Source organism: Pholis gunnellus (genome assembly GCF_910591455.1).
Source record: "Pholis gunnellus genome assembly, chromosome: 19".
NCBI classification, from domain to species: Eukaryota; Metazoa; Chordata; class Actinopteri; order Perciformes; family Pholidae; genus Pholis; species Pholis gunnellus.
In genome coordinates this window covers 14,922,457-14,940,066 of record NC_136546.1, presented here as the reverse complement: position 1 = coordinate 14,940,066, position 17,610 = coordinate 14,922,457, and the positions used below count along the sequence as shown (strand labels likewise).

General features: G+C 39.0%; 1 protein-coding gene across 1 annotated transcript; it reads right to left on the bottom strand.

Moving 5' to 3' along the window:
- Positions 1 to 1,006: 1,006 nt before the first annotated feature.
- On the bottom strand, positions 1,007 to 14,547 carry LOC306711855 (scavenger receptor cysteine-rich domain-containing protein DMBT1-like). Its single transcript, XM_079180918.1, has 15 exons — positions 14,455 to 14,547; positions 13,878 to 13,955; positions 13,459 to 13,485; positions 11,322 to 11,636; positions 8,611 to 8,898; positions 8,042 to 8,356; positions 7,494 to 7,793; positions 6,218 to 6,526; positions 5,516 to 5,830; positions 4,482 to 4,790; positions 4,072 to 4,365; positions 3,615 to 3,950; positions 3,414 to 3,521; positions 2,712 to 2,796; positions 1,007 to 2,587 (listed from the first exon to the last, which is right to left on the bottom strand). Exons 2-15 carry the CDS (start codon positions 13,927 to 13,929, stop codon positions 2,479 to 2,481), a joined length of 3,162 nt encoding a protein of 1,053 aa, XP_079037044.1. The 5' UTR covers positions 13,930 to 13,955; positions 14,455 to 14,547; the 3' UTR covers positions 1,007 to 2,478.
- Positions 14,548 to 17,610: the final 3,063 nt, after the last annotated feature.

Sequence of the window (17,610 nt, the reverse complement as noted above, 5' to 3'; positions counted from 1 at the left end):
CAATGAACTTCATAAGGCGTGGCTTTGTTTTTCAATACTCATTACTTCAAAACCATTTAACGTATAATCGCGAAATTTGTCTCATATGTGCACATTGTATATTGTTACGTACCCTACAATTTTCATTCCATTCAACTACTAGGGAGAGATACAGTAGTTAAGCCATTTTTGGCTTTTTTGTCAATTTTCATCGTTTTCAGACGTTGTACTTTAACAAACTCCTCCCACAGAATTAATGCAATCGACTTCAAATTTGGTTAGGATGGTCTAAAGATATTAATGATGAAAAGTTACTAAAATGGTCTACTGACATTGAACGACCTTCATTTTATGTGGCGCCCATTGCTGTGGCAACGCTTCATTCACCATGAAAAATGAAGCTTATTTTTCTGTGGCTTAGGATGCTAAACAAGCCTAGGTGATGGAAATAAATATTTCATATGGCTTTTTGGCTTGACCCTTTCAAATTGTCTCGATAGCGCCCCCTACAAATTTTCAAAAATGCAACCCCAGCGCTACGTTTGACCTACATGTATGAAATTTGGTAGGCACATGTATCACATGGTGACTTAAAATAAAGTCTTAGGGGACCATGCTCTAAAATGAACGGAACTCCTCCTAGGGACTTTGTCAGATCCACTTCAAATTTGGTCAGTATATTCTAAAGACCTTTGCAATTAAAAGTTACTCAAAGCTTTACGTTTGATGTTATGGCGTAGCCGTGGCGTGACGGCCATTGTACGTGATTCGCTATTAAACAACAAGCTGATGTAACTCCACAAAACATAGCCCCAGCGCTACGTTTGACCTACATGTATGAAATTAGGTAGGAACATGTATCACATGAAAACTTAAAAAAAAGTGTCTTAGGACCATGCTCTAAAACAAACAAGAAGTTGGCCATTTTGATTTTTGTTAGAATTTCCCCTTGATTTCTAGTCGCTATACTTTAATGATGCAACCTTTTGGGCTAACTCTGGCTCATTTACATATTTTTTTCTATTGATCAAGGCAAGGCAAGGCAAGTTTATTTGTATGGCACATTTCAACAATAAGGCATTTCAAAGTGCTTCACATAAAACCATTAAAACCATCAAAACATAAGGCAAAAGAAAAGGAGATTTAAAAACAATTAAGAACATTCATTGAAACATTAAAAACACTAATTAAAACACTAAAAGGCACTGTAAGAAATAAAATACAGTAGTAAAATGCAGAAATGCATGAAATTGATTAATATCCTTGAATCTGGTTCAATTAAAGGCAGCGGCAAACAGAACAGTCTTCAATCTTGATTTAAAGGAGCCGAGGGTCTCAGCAGACCTGCAGTAAGCACTGTCCCTGTCAGACTAATACAATGTAATAAATGATATTCACAGCAAGTATAATATAGCTATTGTTATCTGTTGGCTATGGTTATACCTATCTGTTTTGGTAATTTGTGTCAACAGACTAAAATAGTGAGACAGTGACCTCCGTCTTCAATCAGTATTCTCTAATGACAGAACTGATGATACTGAGGTTTGGACAGCAGGTTAAGCACATATTGATGTCTGGGTAAATCATTAGACACAAAGATTTGCATCATTCACTGATGGAAAATTACCGTACAACTCATCTGGGGCAAGGGGCCAATGAAAACCTGACTGACAGGGCAATCCTGTCACAAGTAATATGATCGTCCCACAAGTTCAAAGGCAAGTTAATGAGGAACAGATCAAACGTGACTCTTTCAATGAGCAGGATTTACACAAGTTAGGAATTCCTTTCTGTATTTGATGGTGTGTAGTGTATCTTGGCTGCTGTTTTGATCAAGTTTAATGCTCCCTAATCTGCAGGGTGTAATCAATCCGAAACAAGTGCAAGTGTTGTAAGAAATACAAATGTATTGATCAGGTCACATACAATAAATGAAACAATTTTTCATGCAATACAAAGACAATGTAATCAGTATCTTCCCACAGGATAGTGGATCTTAGCTTTATGATTAGCAGAATCTCGCAGAAAAACAATAATCACTTTAGGAATAAGTAAGAAAATAAGTGTTGCCCGTTTAAACAAGTGTCATGTATGTTATTCAAAATGACATTGTCAGTGGTCCCTTCTCTCTTTACTGCAGTGATGTAGAAGTGTACGTCAGGGTGTGTTGATGAACCGATCACTGTTTGGTGTGGTTTCTGGTGCAACAGACTTAAAACTTTCAGCCAGAGAGTCATAACCGGACCTGGGGTGACAGGGCCTTCTCAGCTGCTGCTTTTTACCAAAAATGTTCCGTTTGTTTGTTTTGTTTGCTCCTCTGTCTTTCTTTTTTTTGTTTGTTTTGTTTGCCCTATGTAAAGCGTCTTTGGGTACTTAGAAAAGCGCTATATCAAATTAAAATATTATTATTATTATAAAAAACTGCCAGGTGCTATGTTACTCTTTAAATTTAGTGAAATCGCATGACATAGGTTATTGATTCCTTGGTACATTTGGTCATCACGAGAGAACGAGTGGTTCAAACTCATAACACACTCTCCCAGACAGTTCTTCAGGGATCCTCTCAACAGAGTCATCAACATCAGCACTGTTGTCTTCTGGGCCACGACTGTGTGCATAAGGAGGGAGATAAGGAGGGGGACAGTTGCAATCACAAGGATGTCTTTAAAGTTGCTTGATATAAAATTAAAGGTGTATCTTAGTAAATAAAGTCAGCTACGTTTTTTTAGTACCTTCCATCGAATGCTCTATTGCTCCTGTCTTCCAGATCTGGCTTTATTGCTCCTCCAAACCTGTTAATAAACTGAACCACGGTACCTGAAAAGTAAAAACAATTTTAAGCTGAATCAAATACAGGAGGAATGCAGAGCAACTAGGTTTATGTCATCTTTAGACCTGCATTATCAGATTTCTTTCGGGCCACTTGGGGGCAGCACAACAAGCTGTAAACATAACTGACATATTAACCCCCTCCAAAGTGAGGAGCTACATCAGCATTAATTTGTATTCAAGTATTCAGGTGTTAACATTAATCGTCTGCCAATTAGTGCTGGGCAGGTCATGTCATCAATCTTTGTGGGTTACATATTATCTTTTTTTATTCATTCTTGAACCTCTTGGGGGTCAGTGGAAACAAGATGTAAACCCAACACCGACGCATTATACCTGCGAGTCCAAGGCCATACAACCAAATCAATGTGCTGAAAGATGAAAAATGCTCTGAGCTGGGGAGAACTGCACAGTCGAGCAATAATTATCATTGGTTTGTCACTACAAGCTGCAACTTTCATATTATAATTTCAATGTTTTACATTGGTAATATCAATAATTACTTGGTGCAGCTTTAAACAATCTAGACGCATTATATGACAGTAAGACAAAGGGGGCATTTGGGGGCATTTTGTAATATGAAAGTGTGTATTGCTGCAACTTACCAGCACTCCACCTTCGCCTTCTCCAGACCAGGTAACCTATAACCAGCACAAGTAGCAGCACCACAAGCACACCCACAACCACTCCTGAGGCGGCTGAGGAGGATGATGCTGTAGGGGTTAAAAGATCAAGTAGAAGAGTTAGTGATTGGGAAACTAGCTAAAATAGGGCGAATAAACTCTCATGGGCTCTTTGGATCTTACCAACTACAGTTACTTGGAGTGACTTGGAGGGAACAGAATGGAAGGACCTTGAGGAGACGTTAACACCGTAGACACAGTTATACTCTCCTTGGCTTTTATAATCTATCATTGGGAATTCAAAGGATGCCATGTAGAAGATAGAGTGGCGAATTGCTGCCATCGCTTCAGTGGTGTTCAAGTTAGACTCTGTCAGATAGAAGAAACCTCCAGGATATATGGAATGAGTAGAGCAAGTGACGGAGAAGCTGTTGCCTCGGGTGACGGATATTTTGTCAGGGCTGTAGATCACCATTGCATAAGGAGATGTCAGGGAGATGCCGGGCTTCTCCAGTTTCACTGCAGAGTAGAATACAGATTTTTACAAACTCATTTAGATCATAAAACATGTTTGCAATCTTTACAGTCAAACATCCAACAATCATGTTCAACTGGACAAACAAAGCAGACAAGTATTGACCTGTGACAGAGAGATCTGCAGTATTTCCTTGAGGATAATAGATGACTTGATTGGACAATTTCTTTCGATATTCACAGAAGTATGACCCCGTTTTGTTGAAGTCCACTGTGCGGAAGGTAAAGGTAGCATCTTCGTTCTCAGAGTATCTTTCCATTTTAAATGAGTCTTGGCTCCTTTTCAGGACAAATGTCCCACCCAACTGTTCTGTTGCTAGAGTGCAGGTGATCTCAACTCTGTCACCCCAGTTTACCTCTGGAGCAGGACTCAAAGTGATTTGGGGCTTCTGTAGAGAACCTGTAACAGAAAATGAGTTGTAGTTGGTTTTGTCATAACAGCCCACGCAGCTTCATCTAATACCAGTTGAGAGGTAATGACTTCACTCTCAGATAAAAATGAGCCAGGTCTCTTACCTGAACAGATAGCACCAGCATCTTCACCATGCCCACAGTTGTTTTCTCCAAAACCGGGATGCCTACAATGTGTGAGAGCGGACTCCTCGCCTGTACACTCCACATCATCCAGCCATACTTGACCAGTGCCTTGGCCAAAGTGGGCACTTCCAAGAGCAGAGACTGCATGACCACAGCCAAGCTGTCTACATACCACATTGGCATTGCCCAGTTTCCATTCATCATCACACACAGTTCCCCACTGGCCTTTATAGAGGACCTCCACTCTACCGGAGCATTGACCTGAGCCGTCGACCAACCGAATCTGTGCTGCATATGAAAAAATGAAAAAATTGAGTTGAATTGCATATTTGTGTGTTAATACACATTCATTTTAACACACAAAGTGAATGCAATGTATTTTGAAAGTACCGCTTATCCCACCATCATATCAAAAGCTAATTTCGACAGCATGAAGGGATAAAAGGTTGACTTACAGAAACACAATGATGTGGAATATGACTTGATGTAATATATGTCACCTTTGTCATGCAAATGAAACATCAAAGCAATAGTTTGACATTTTAGGATATATTGTAATTAGCTTTCGTGCTGAACGTTAGTTACAATCAATTTAACTAGAGCCAGCAGCCGGTTAGCTTACCTTAGCATGAAGACTGCAAACGGAGAACCAGCTAGCCATAATATCAGATTTATAATTCACAAAGGGTAGCTGTTACACAATTTTCTTTCAATTGTCTTTATGTTAAGCTAAGCCCACCAGCTGCCGGCTCCAGCTACTTATTTACTTGGAGAAGTAAGAGTTGTATCAATCTTCTCATCTAATTTTTGACACAAAAGCAAATTAGTGTTTTCCATGAAATGTCAAACATCTTTAAGGCATGATTGTAGGTACATATAATCACTTTAAACTCACACACTGTTTTTACTCTGTACGTGTAAAAAAATACATTTGTGAAACAAATGCTGATGATTTTATCTTATTTGTCTAACTGTGTGTGATCATTTTGAACAGATAATTTAAAAGGCTTTACCTGCACAGACAGCGCTAGCATCGTGGTCGTGTCCACACCCGGCTCCTCTGAAACCTTTGAGTGAGCATTGCTGAAGAGATGTCGCATTGTCAAAACATGAATTGCTAGACACGACTACTGATCCAATGCCTTGGCCAAAATGGGCACCGCCGGGAGCGTTCACTACATTTCCGCATCCCAGCTGGTCACACACCACCTGAGCTTTACTCGTGGTCCAGTCGGTGTCACACACCGTTTGCCATACTTCGCCATGACGAACCTCTACTCTGCCAGAGCATTCATCCTTACCATTAGCCAAGCGGACCTCCAAACTTCCTATAAAGTCAAGTAAACAAAAATTATTATACAGTATCAGACATTTAAAATGAATTTGAATGTAGTCAAAGATATGGCAGATGAATAATATTCAAACAAGAACACTAGTGAAGTATACCTTTATCTTTATCAACATGAACTTAGGTGACATGAAAGCAACTAAACCGAAATACACTAAACATACTCTCTAATCTGCAGAGGAAGAACAGAAAATGTTGCCTAATCTGGACCTTGTTCATTTTTCTATCAAGCAATGTGGGTGAGAGATTGAAAGCGCCAATACAGTATGTAGAAACAAGATTTGTGAAAAAGTGAAAAAAAACATATATAAAATAATACAAAGAAATAGGAGAGATACAATTGAACAACAAATATGTTTTTTCTTACCCGTACAGACGACACCAGCAATTGAGGTGATGTTGCAAGTGTTGTTTATAGTTGGCCTTTGTTGGCACTGACTCAGTGTTGACTCTGCTCCATTGCAATCAATTCGATTCATCCAGGTTTGTCCTGTGCCATGGCCATACTTTGCAATGGTGGTGATCTCATGAGTCCTCCCGCAGCCCAGCTGTCTGCACACCACATTTGCGTCATTCACATCCCAGGATTCACCACACAAGGTCCCCCACCGGCCTTTGTCGAAGAACTCCACTCTTCCAACACAACGATTGGGCCCATCGGACAACTTCACAGTACCTTGAAATGACAGTTATATGAATGTTCAGTTCAAATTTGGTCAATGTTTCTATGTGTGTACTTTTTTGGTCATAGTTGAAATGAACTGCATTACATTGTGAGTCGATGCTTCATCCCATTTGTAATTTAGCACCTCTTATGTGATTCTTTGACTACGTTAGTTACTCCATATCATGTCACAAGGTATCCTATTGAGTAATGTGTTTACTGGTCTTTTAGCCACTGGACTCATTGCTTTGACTTTTGATAGTCGGGTCATATTGTCATATTGTCATATTGTCTTGACCTATTGAAGTGAGGTAGTTTAGGCTAGCTAAACCCCCCTCCTTTCAGAGCCTAGTTATAATCAGTGTGTTAGAGAGCTAGGTTGAACAAACGCTTTTTAAATTTTCAATATATTGTTAAAGGAAAGATGCATTTTAAGGCTAGAAGAAATTACTTGAGTAATTTCATAAAATAATACATTCTTTGTAAAAGATTGATATCGATTAACTGTCAGTTACTGTTCATTTTGTCAACAGGTTGGAGCCGAAATAGACTGAGTGCAAGCAACACGTCCCTATGTGTGTCATGTGAGCGAGCATGAGATTGTTTCGGTTTCACCCAATCAAGCAATAAAGATGTCCAAACCTAATCCGTGCGATGTGTCACTTATTTGAAAAAACTGTCTTTTGGCAAAGTTTCACTTGCACTTGCTCCACCTCAAACCTGTTGTCTAAATCCATTCTGGACTGTTTATTTGTTTCCTGTGCCATCCAGAAGGCGTTGTCTGTCTGCTGTCTGCCTGATTCCATGTGAATGCAGCATGACGTTTAATATTAAATTTCCAATTTCCACACATATGTCCAAAAAAGGTTTAGCCAAATCTTTTTTATTTCTTTTTTTTTTATTCCTTATGATTGCAGTTTATATCTCCTTAGACAATAAGTGAGGAGAATTCTAATTTAAATTCAACTTCAAGCCTCACCTGAACATTTGACAGATGCCTCTTCAACGCGATCCTGGCTGGTCCTGACATATTCTCCCAGTGTGCACTGTGAGAGAGAGCTCTCTGTACCGCTACAACTGATCCCATAACATTTAAGTTGTCCGCCTTGGCCATATGATCCTGAGGACTTGACGGGATCTCCACAGTTCATCTGTCTGCACACCACTGCAGCTTCATTCATTCCCCAGTTAACATGAGTTGCTGATGACCATTGTTCACCATGGTAGAACTCCACCCTGCCTGAGCACTGGTCAGTCCCATTAATCAGTCTAATGTGAGCTGGAACGCAAAGAGGATAGAATCAGCCACTAGTTGGTGTTTGGACACGTTTGAAAACAATGCCTGGGATTCAAATTGATATTCTGATTGATATACTGTAGTAGAAATAAATGTTATACAACAGTTTTAATTCCTGACAATATTAAGCAAAATATTCATTTGAGGCATTAGGGGAGACAGTTGTAAGTACACTGTGTGAAATAAAGTAAAAAAACATGCTAATAACATAGTAATAACCAAGATGATACCTGTGCACACCGCACCGGCATCTTCACCATGGCCACAGTCATTTCTTCCGAGGGTTGGATGTCGACAGTGTAAAAGGGACGTCTCATTACCGAAGCAGCCTACATCATCCAGCCAGATTTTTCCTTTGCCTGGACCAAAGAAGGCACTGCCTTTGGCTATCTGAGCTGTTCCACAGTTCATGGCTCTGCACGCCACCTCAGCATCTTTGATGTCCCACTCATCATCACACACTGTTCCCCACTGACCATCATAAAGAATCTCCACTCTACCAGAGCATCGGTCAGTGCCATTGACAAGCCTTAGCGGTGGAATACCTGAGAACAGCACCACTCATGTTACAGGTATGCTCACAAGTTAAAGTCAAATTATGAAATATTAGGCTTTAACTGGACTTTCAAATGTACTCAGTTAATTAGTTTTTATAGTTACTTATTGCCACCATCAGGTCAAAATATTCACAAGTAAATACGATTTAATGCACCGATCTTGTTTTTAATGACCACAAGTTCTTTGCTATTCTAATTGAACGGTGCTTCAGCACAGTATATTGCTGTATTTTGTGTCTTACCTGCACATGAAAGAGAAGCACCTTCACATCTCCCTGTGTATTCTTGAAGTGTGCATTGGGAGATGGAGCTCACATTGCCAGAGCATCTACTTGTGTACCCTCTCAGTCCGCTATCACCAAAATGGAAGATTTCTTGGGATTTCTTTGGTAATCCACAATTGAGTTCCCGACAAACCACTGCAGCCTCTTCATTGCCCCAGTTGTTACACATCTTTCCCCATCGTCCGTCATGGAAGACCTCCACTCTGCCAGAGCAGTGGTCAGTCCCATTGAACAATCTGACTGATTCTGGAAAGCAGTATTGTATTTAAAATGTTAAAATGTAAAATATTAACTTTTCAGCAATGAAATACAATTTGTTTGCATGATAGGATTTGTGATTAGGACAACAGACTGTAATTGCTTCTGAATCTGTGAAATTGCACCAAAGAACAACTATAAAAAGAGGAACAGCAAAGGATGATTGCGACAGGCTGCGCGAAGATTTTCTAATTTAATAGTTTTCTATTAGAAATTTCAAAGTAATGTTTAAGAAAATTCCTCAATAAATATCAGCAGGGGATTAACTGCCGTTACAGCAGGTACATATAGCAGACATCAATATTTTCCATAAATAGCTGTGCATGCATCACCATTACACAAAAATGCCCATATGGGAATGTCTCTTGTATTTCCATTTCAGTATTCATTAGAGATCAAGAAAAGAAAAGATAAGATAACTGTAGTATTTCCAGCTCTTATTTTAAGTCATGATTTTCTATGTTTCTTGTTATATTGCTCTGACATTGAAAATTGGGGCGTCGTCAGAAGGGGGGGTCAACTGGCCAGCCAGCGTTTCTCAGATTGGAGTGAGACGAGGAGAAAAGGTGATGTGGTGATCTTCACAATAAAACATCTTTGATGTGATGTGTCGAGTCTTGGCCAATCAGCGTTAAGATGTCTACAGCGTCTTTCCCTCCATTAAAGTTTAAGTTCCGTTATGTTCCATTACAGTTCAGACTTGCTGGGTTAAGTTAACGCTGACTGCATGTGGAACTCTGTGGACTGATAACGTTCGTCATTATCGCGATTTAGGAGGAAAAAACGTAATGTGATGAAACATGCAGCCCCCCATATTCTGGTTCAGTTCACGCGGTCACTCGTTAACGTTAAACCCGAACACCGGCGGATCTGTTTGCAGGTTGTTTGTTTTAACTCAAAGTAGAATGAAAGGCCCATATACTGATGAGATGATGAGGTCAAAGAGCTTCAGGAAGAGGAGGCTGTTTGTGTAGCGCAGCTTGACGCAGGGCTGAGATGTGAAGGAGCTGGGCCTGGATAAAGGTGGAGCTGGGCCTGGATAAAGGTGGAGGTCTAAACGGATGTGAGTACAGCTTCCTGCTGTCACAGTGTTTTAAATACATTGATAAGGCAGGGTATGCTAAATGCAGCCTCTGCTCCAAGGAGATAAATTTCAGCAACAAGGGCTCACATGTCCTCTCATCACACTGCAGACACTGTTCACTGTAATGACCACTGCCAGTGTACTTCCAGTCCCAACAGTCCCACGTGCAGTTGAATCACAGCTATTATTTTACTCTTGATAAGCTACCTTAGCCAGAGTAGATTATCATTTTCATTTAAATAATTGAACTGTATTGCATACATATTATTTGCAAATAGAAGATTGGCTACAATTCTAACAGCTGTACAGTAACAGTAGAAGTTAATATTAAGCCATACAGTAATGAAAACTAATCACTTTATTTGTACAGGCGATGGTTTTCGCTACTCTTGCTATCTTTGTTTTTATATGACAAACTTTTAAAGGTTAATAATAATAGAGCTGAAATACTGATTAATAACTGAATAATAAATTAGTTTTTTGCTTAAAGTAAATGTCTTATCACTTAATTTTCTTCTCAGAGTACACCAGAATGCTACATTTTAAAGCTCATATTTAAAATAAAATTATCCTGGTATGTGTGAGCATATGGCGTCACAAAATGTTATTTCAATAAAAGTTCAACATGGACCATTTTGTTACAATTTTGTTGGGGCGGTGGGGCATAAACATTTTTCTTCCTCCAAAGTGGGGCGCGACAGAAAACTTTTGAGAACCACTGCCCTATATAATTCGTCGACCAGCAAAATCACCCCCATTTCGTCTCAGATAAACGTAAAATCGCCATTTTAGGTTTCAGACACTCACAGTGAGCTAACGAACACATAAGGATTAATTTCAGTTTTCTCCGTTTTCTCCCTAAAAAACATCTCAAGGTATGATGCAGTTCTAATGTTTTGGCAGTGTTGGCGTTGTGATTTGTGTGGCTCCTTGAATGTAACTTTTGAATGGTTTCACGGAGAGAAATTTGGATATTATCGCTGGAATCTGTGGGAAATTCTCGGGCTTTCTGGTGTGTGATTTGTGATGCAATGGGCCCATTTTGGAACCATTTTCTGAGTACTTAGATTGCCGGTGGTGGCGTAAAATACATGATATTGTGGCGGATCTTCTTAGTTAGTTAGTATAATAGTTTATAATGGTGTTTGCAGTGTGTAAAATGGTTTACATGATTAAGTTGCTGAGACTTTTTTATTTCTTTATGAAATTTGATTTATACGACGCTCTCTTCGATTAAATGTCTCGCTCTGAACCCCAAATGGGGCTCGCTCGGGTCCAAGAGGCTATTGGAATAGTGTAATTGAAGTAACAGGATAGTATTTGTTACCTGAGCATACAACACTGGCATATTCATTGTGGTCACAGTCATGTTCTCCAAAACCTCTGTGTGGGCAGTCGGCGAGGGACTTCTCATGACCAGTACACTCAAGACCGCCCAACCACACCTGACCTTGACGTCTGACGAAATGGTATTTGTACTTGACCGAGAGAGCAGTCCCACAGTTCAACTCTTGACATGCAACAATTGCTTCCTGCATCCCCCATCTGTCATCACAGATCGATCCCCACTGTCCATCATGATAGATTTCCACTCGGCCAGAGCACCGACCAGTCCCATTCATCAGCCGAATTGGTTTACTGTCTGTCAGTTGGAAACGAAAAAAAAGCCAAGGTTATGTTTATTTAGAAGCCATCCAGCAGTAAATTACTGCTCCCAAACTACTCTGCATGCTAATTATGAAGCCAGGAGTCTCTTTGTTTCGCTTAGCTTAGCATAGCATAAAGACTGGAAAGCTATTCTAGCTCTGTCAGATAGTCACAAACATCTTTGTGTTCTTGTTTGTTTAATCTGTACAAAAACAAAAGCACCAAATGCAGAAATCTCTCAGTTAAAATAAAATTAGTTTTAAGCTCATTAAGTGCCTTTAAATCTTTGTATTGTACAGTAGCATGCATTAAAATAAATATCACACTTGGTGGTTTTAATACAAAACTGTTGAATATTTTCAAAGGGACATCACCAATTTTACATATAAAGTTCAGTTAACTTGACATGAGGAGTAGTTTATTAAGAGGAAGTGCATTATGGGCAATGTAGGATCCAGCATTTTTGTAGCTTGACTCATACCTGGGACTGAAAGTCAGGACATCCCTGCATTTGCTGGTTCATTTTTTAGTGCAATACTAAATTGCAGGACCACCACTTTAAATATTTAAATTCTTTAAAATATCCCCCAACATTATCATAGCAAAGCTAAGCACTCATGTTGCTTTGTTTGGTTTTCCTCTCATCTCTACCTCCTGCCCTTTGAACTTTACATTTGCAGCAGCCGGTCACGTGCTGACCTTGATGTGCTTCTGCTGCAACAACATTACTGCCACAGATAGCAATCATCTTAAAGTTAACAGCAAATTGTCAACTGACAATAAAGTCGTTAGGTCTTTGATGCAATAATATGATCAGTTGCTAAAATAAATGCTGCGTTAGCTGATTTTCTCAACGGCTTTTATTTCCCAATTTCAAGTGACAGTTCCTCATTGCTGGTCTTGTCTAAATTGAGGAAGGGCCTTGTAATGCAATGTTTTGTGATGCTTGATTAAATGAGCTAACTGTGATTTTAGGTAAATACTTAATTAATGTTTAAAGCAAAATTGTAATACTTTAGGAAATACACTTCCTTACTCACTAACCTACTTACTGGCAGAGTTCGATCAGAAGATTGATACCACTCTCATATTTACTCGATAAACATAAAGCTACAGCCAGCTGCCGATCTTAGCTTAGCATAGCAGAAACACTGGAAACAGAGGCATACACCTAGCATGTCCAACTTCTCAACACTTTGTGAGAAAGCAAACAAGCATATTTTCCAAAGATGTCCAACTATTACTTTAACAAAGGTAGACATTTGATTAAGTTCCTAATTGAGTGGTATCCTACTGGTAATTACATCTTTGAATAAAACGCAAGTGAGTCAAGTAAAGCAAAAAAGAGTCTTACTTGAACAGACAACCCCAGCATCTTTAGCGTGGGTACAATTATTTTCCCCAAATGGTCTGTGTGGGCACTCAAGGACAGAAGACTCGTTACCAGCACACTGCACATCATCCAACCAGATCTGGCCCTTTCCCTCTCCAAAAGAGGCGCCTTTTTTGGCCTCAAGAACTGTCCCACAGTTTAACTCTCGACAAACCACGTCAGCGTTGGTAATGCTCCATTGATCATCACACACCGTTCCCCATTCGTCTCTGTTGTAGACCTCCAGTCTACCAGAGCAACGCGAAGGCCCGACCAGCTTAATTGTGTTACATTCTAGCAATGACAAAAAGCACAGTAGCTGTAGGTTGTGGCATTATGAACTCAATAAGGAAAAGTCCCCTTTCATTAAATTGGAGTGTAGAAATGTAAATATCTAATTAATGAATGTGTTTTCAGGGATTAAACATAAATAGAACTTACTGACCTGTAAGCAGTGGTAGAGCCAACAGACCTAAAGCAGAAAGGAAAATGCTCAGCCCAGAGATTTGTCATGAATATTTAAAATAATATTGTCTAATAAACGCTGTAACACTGTAATTCATTACATATCAAGACAGGCTTCTTGAAATGCAACATGAAGTTAGAAAAATGCAGACCTTACAATTGATCAAAATCAACTTTGTCAAATTGATCAAAGAAAGGACATTTGAAAAAATATAAAAACAGTTTAAATCATAAAATGATACTTTTCTACGATGAGACCTTCACTTCTGTTGAGTGTATATTTCTCGTGGTTTCTTGAGCATGCAACCAAACTGTTAACTGTTCTCATGTGATTTGATTTAAGAAGAAAAGACAAGAAAGCCAAAAGGAAAAAGTCAATTTTAAAAAACAGAAACTTACCTATTGATAGATAATAAACAAATTGTAGTTTTTCAGCAGTAATGAAGATCATATTGTGTCTTCAAAGTAGATCAAATGCTGTCGAGGTACAGAAAAAAAAGGTATTGTTAAAAAGAGTGTTCCTTTACTGTCTCATTTGTCTTCGGCAGAATAAGAGAAGCTATAGTTGATTTTTGGAAGCATTCCTGTTCTTTCCAAAATCTGCAAAGGGAATTTAGTAGCCCTTTGACCTTTTAAATCCGAAGTGTGCTCACAATTCAAAATAAAAAGCTGATAATATCTGAAACATCAGATCCTTGATTAATAATTAATTTGCATGCAGCATAAAACACAATTGACATTTTTCATGTTTGAATTTGCTGTATATCATGCATCAAACTGTTATATGTTCAGTCCTGGTTAATATTTTGGCATTATTTACTCATAATATAATGCAATACATGGATTATGTTGCAAAACAATCCAGGTCTTTATTATCAATACATGCTCATTATGTATCCAAAACATCTGTTAGTTTACATGCACCAAACTTTGAGCTTTTAAAGGAAATATCATATTTCACAAATCATTTTCTTACCTTGCAAAATGGTTTGATGTCGTTTTTCTGCTTATCTGAATCACAGAAACATTATGGTCGGAGCCAACAGAACTTAATTCACTGAGGCTTGTTCTTTCACAAGCGCTCGGCAGGACAGAACCACATCTTATAGACAACATGACTCATTGGGAGCGGGAATGGTGAACACTTCCCCTTGTGAAATTCTGAGCCTCAGTCATTGTTGTACTTGTTCAGTTCCTGTTAGAGACCTCAAAACACTGCAGTATTGTGTCTTCATTTTAAGTGTATATCGTGTGGAGAAACCAGAATATCACCACTGCACCTTTGGAGCCACAATTTATGTTACCAGAAGAACCCCAACCATTCTCAAAGTGCCCCAAAAGACAATGTGGAACAGCCAGACCCCAAATTAATAATATAAAGGAATGAGTTCATATTTCAGTAGAAATAAGTGGCATAATTTCACCCATTAACTACTGCTGTTTTTTTTATTTTTAGCTAAGTACCATGTGTTATACTGTGTTTTTTATTGGTGATGTGTACTGTACTATTTTGCGTATATTTATTATGTTATGTACATTAATTCTGCACTTTTAAGATGTCTTTTTAACATCTGGCGAGAGTGAGCAGCAACCTTTGGGCGAACTCTGGCTCATTTACATATTGTTTTCTATTGATCAGTAAGCACTGTCTCTGTCAGACTAATACAATGTAATAAATGACATTCACAGCAAGTAGAATACATCTATCGTTATCGGTTGGCCATGGTTATACCTATCTGTTTTGATAATTTGTGTCAATGAATGTATTTTAAATGTTTTTATGTGGTTTAAGCTTCAGTTATTTTTCCAGACATTTTGTTCTTCAATTTCGTGAGGCTGTACGTGATGTTGCATAACTGACTTGTCTATACAGCATTTTGGGTTGCTGTGTTTAGTCATCAGTTTGCACACATAGTGAATTTGCATCCTGTCGCCATTTCACAATATGACCTCAAACACACTGTTAATGCTGTAGTTTTGTCACTTTATTTCAAGTACATCCCGTACATGCTCATTCACATCTTAACTAGTGAACAACTCCTTTGTTTTCCACATACCGTATGCACAATAGACAATCAAGTATTTTGTATCTTCTAAAGGAGAAGAGAAAGGTTCTCATAGAAATGTGGAGGGATATTGAGCCAAAATTTTTTACAACAACCCTTTGACTTGTCAGAGTAAGAAAAGCCACAGGTTTTTATTCATGACATGAACAAAGACTCCGTTCTACTCAGGTGTCCCTGTTCACCTGGTCATCTGTTCACCCCAACCTACTTGTCTCCTCAAGACTTTAGAATAACAGACTCTAAAATAGTGACACAGTGACCTCCGTTTTCAATCAGTATTCTCTAATGACAGAACTGATGATACTGAGGTTTGGACAGCAGGTTAAGCACACGTTAAACTCTGATAGGAAATTACCGTGCAACTTTGGATTAAATTACAACAGCGCAAAGGAGAAACAGGTGAACTTTACAATTGCTACATTTATGTTTTTGGTATTTCGGCCTTGAAAAACAAGGAACTTTTTAGAAGTGGGTTAAAAAGCTTTAACGCAGTTGCTCTATTCAGAGAGATACGGGCGTCGAGTGTTTTTATGAATTAGTCACTATAAAGGCACAGTGGATTTTATATACTGGTGTAAGATTAGAGTTCCGTTTCTCAACCTCCTTCCTCTTGAGCTATCCCCACTACTACGCCCCTGTATGTACAGGGACCTCCTCATACATATTCTCTGCTTGGTTGTCTTTGCTACCTTAAATGTTTCCACCTTCACCTGTCTCTGGAGTCTGTCTTTCAGTCCACTTTCCTCATCCAGTCACAATCCCTGCACATAATCCAGTTTATTCTGACTCTGTATGTATGACACCAGACAAACAACTCAAATCAGTTGCCAATTTAGGATTTCTGCATCACATAAAACAACTCCTCACCACCTCTACAAAAGGGATTACGATTGACAAATAGGCCTTCCACTTTTGTGTGTAGCGCTACTGTTCTTTGCTGTAGTATGACAAGATCATATGAAACAATTGCATGCTTTTGAGTGGCGTTGAGTAGAACTCTTACAACCACAAACAGAAAAATGCTGCAATAAAGCACGACAGAGTCATGGAGAGAGGTGAAACATACCTTACATTACATTCAGTACATTTAGTCGGTTCAAAAGGCTTGTTTGCATCCGTTCACAGAAAAATCACAACAAAGTCATAACGCATTATTTCACAACACAAGGACTCAACTCAGCCAAATAGGAATGTCGTTAGTACATTGATGCCCCCTACATTATTTCAAATAAGTAAAAATTACATCCTTTCACATGATGGCACGACATTTAGGGAAGAATGGCTAGTGAGGGTGCATCTGTTTGTGCGTGGCCTTCATGTGTATACATAAAGGAATCAGTTAACCACCCACCCATGATAATTTAATAAGGACGAGAGACATGCTTAGTGTTGGTGTTTGGGACAGAGAATACAGATTGGAGGACGTGTCGGCAGGTTGGCCATGATGTGTCAACCTATGTTCATTTCAGGAGGGCAGTGTGCTCACATTTCAGCATCTGTTTACTCAGCCACTAGGAAATATATACGGGGAAGGGGAGACAGCAGGGGAAGCCGAGTTGAGGTCTGTCTGTGCAGAGCTTTCGTAACTTGATTATCTCTAAGCAATAAGCTATAATTTCTTATCTCCTGTCCTCTGTCTGATAGGACTTCGGAGTAGTAATCTGGGAAGTGCATCCCTATGACTCATGTGACCGTGATTGTAACCATGCTTTGTCTACAGCGGCCTGGATTAGAGGATAAAGCTGGCACTGTTTTTCATGCTGTCAACAAATCCCATGAAAAGACCAAAACCAACAATGAATTGATCCAAGTGTCATCTTCCTTCATTATTTGAAACCTGGGCACTGTAGTTTGTTTTGAGTCAATCCCACAAACACCGTCCTGCTGCTGTAAATACTCATTAGAGCACCACATGTGTAATATTCCACAGCTTTAAAATAGTCCCTACAATATCCTACAAATTTACTCCTGTTTGAGTAACATTTGCTAAGAACTACAGTGCCCTGCTGTTATAGGGAACCAATTGACCTTTTAAAACATGAAACTATATAATTAAAAAGACTTAT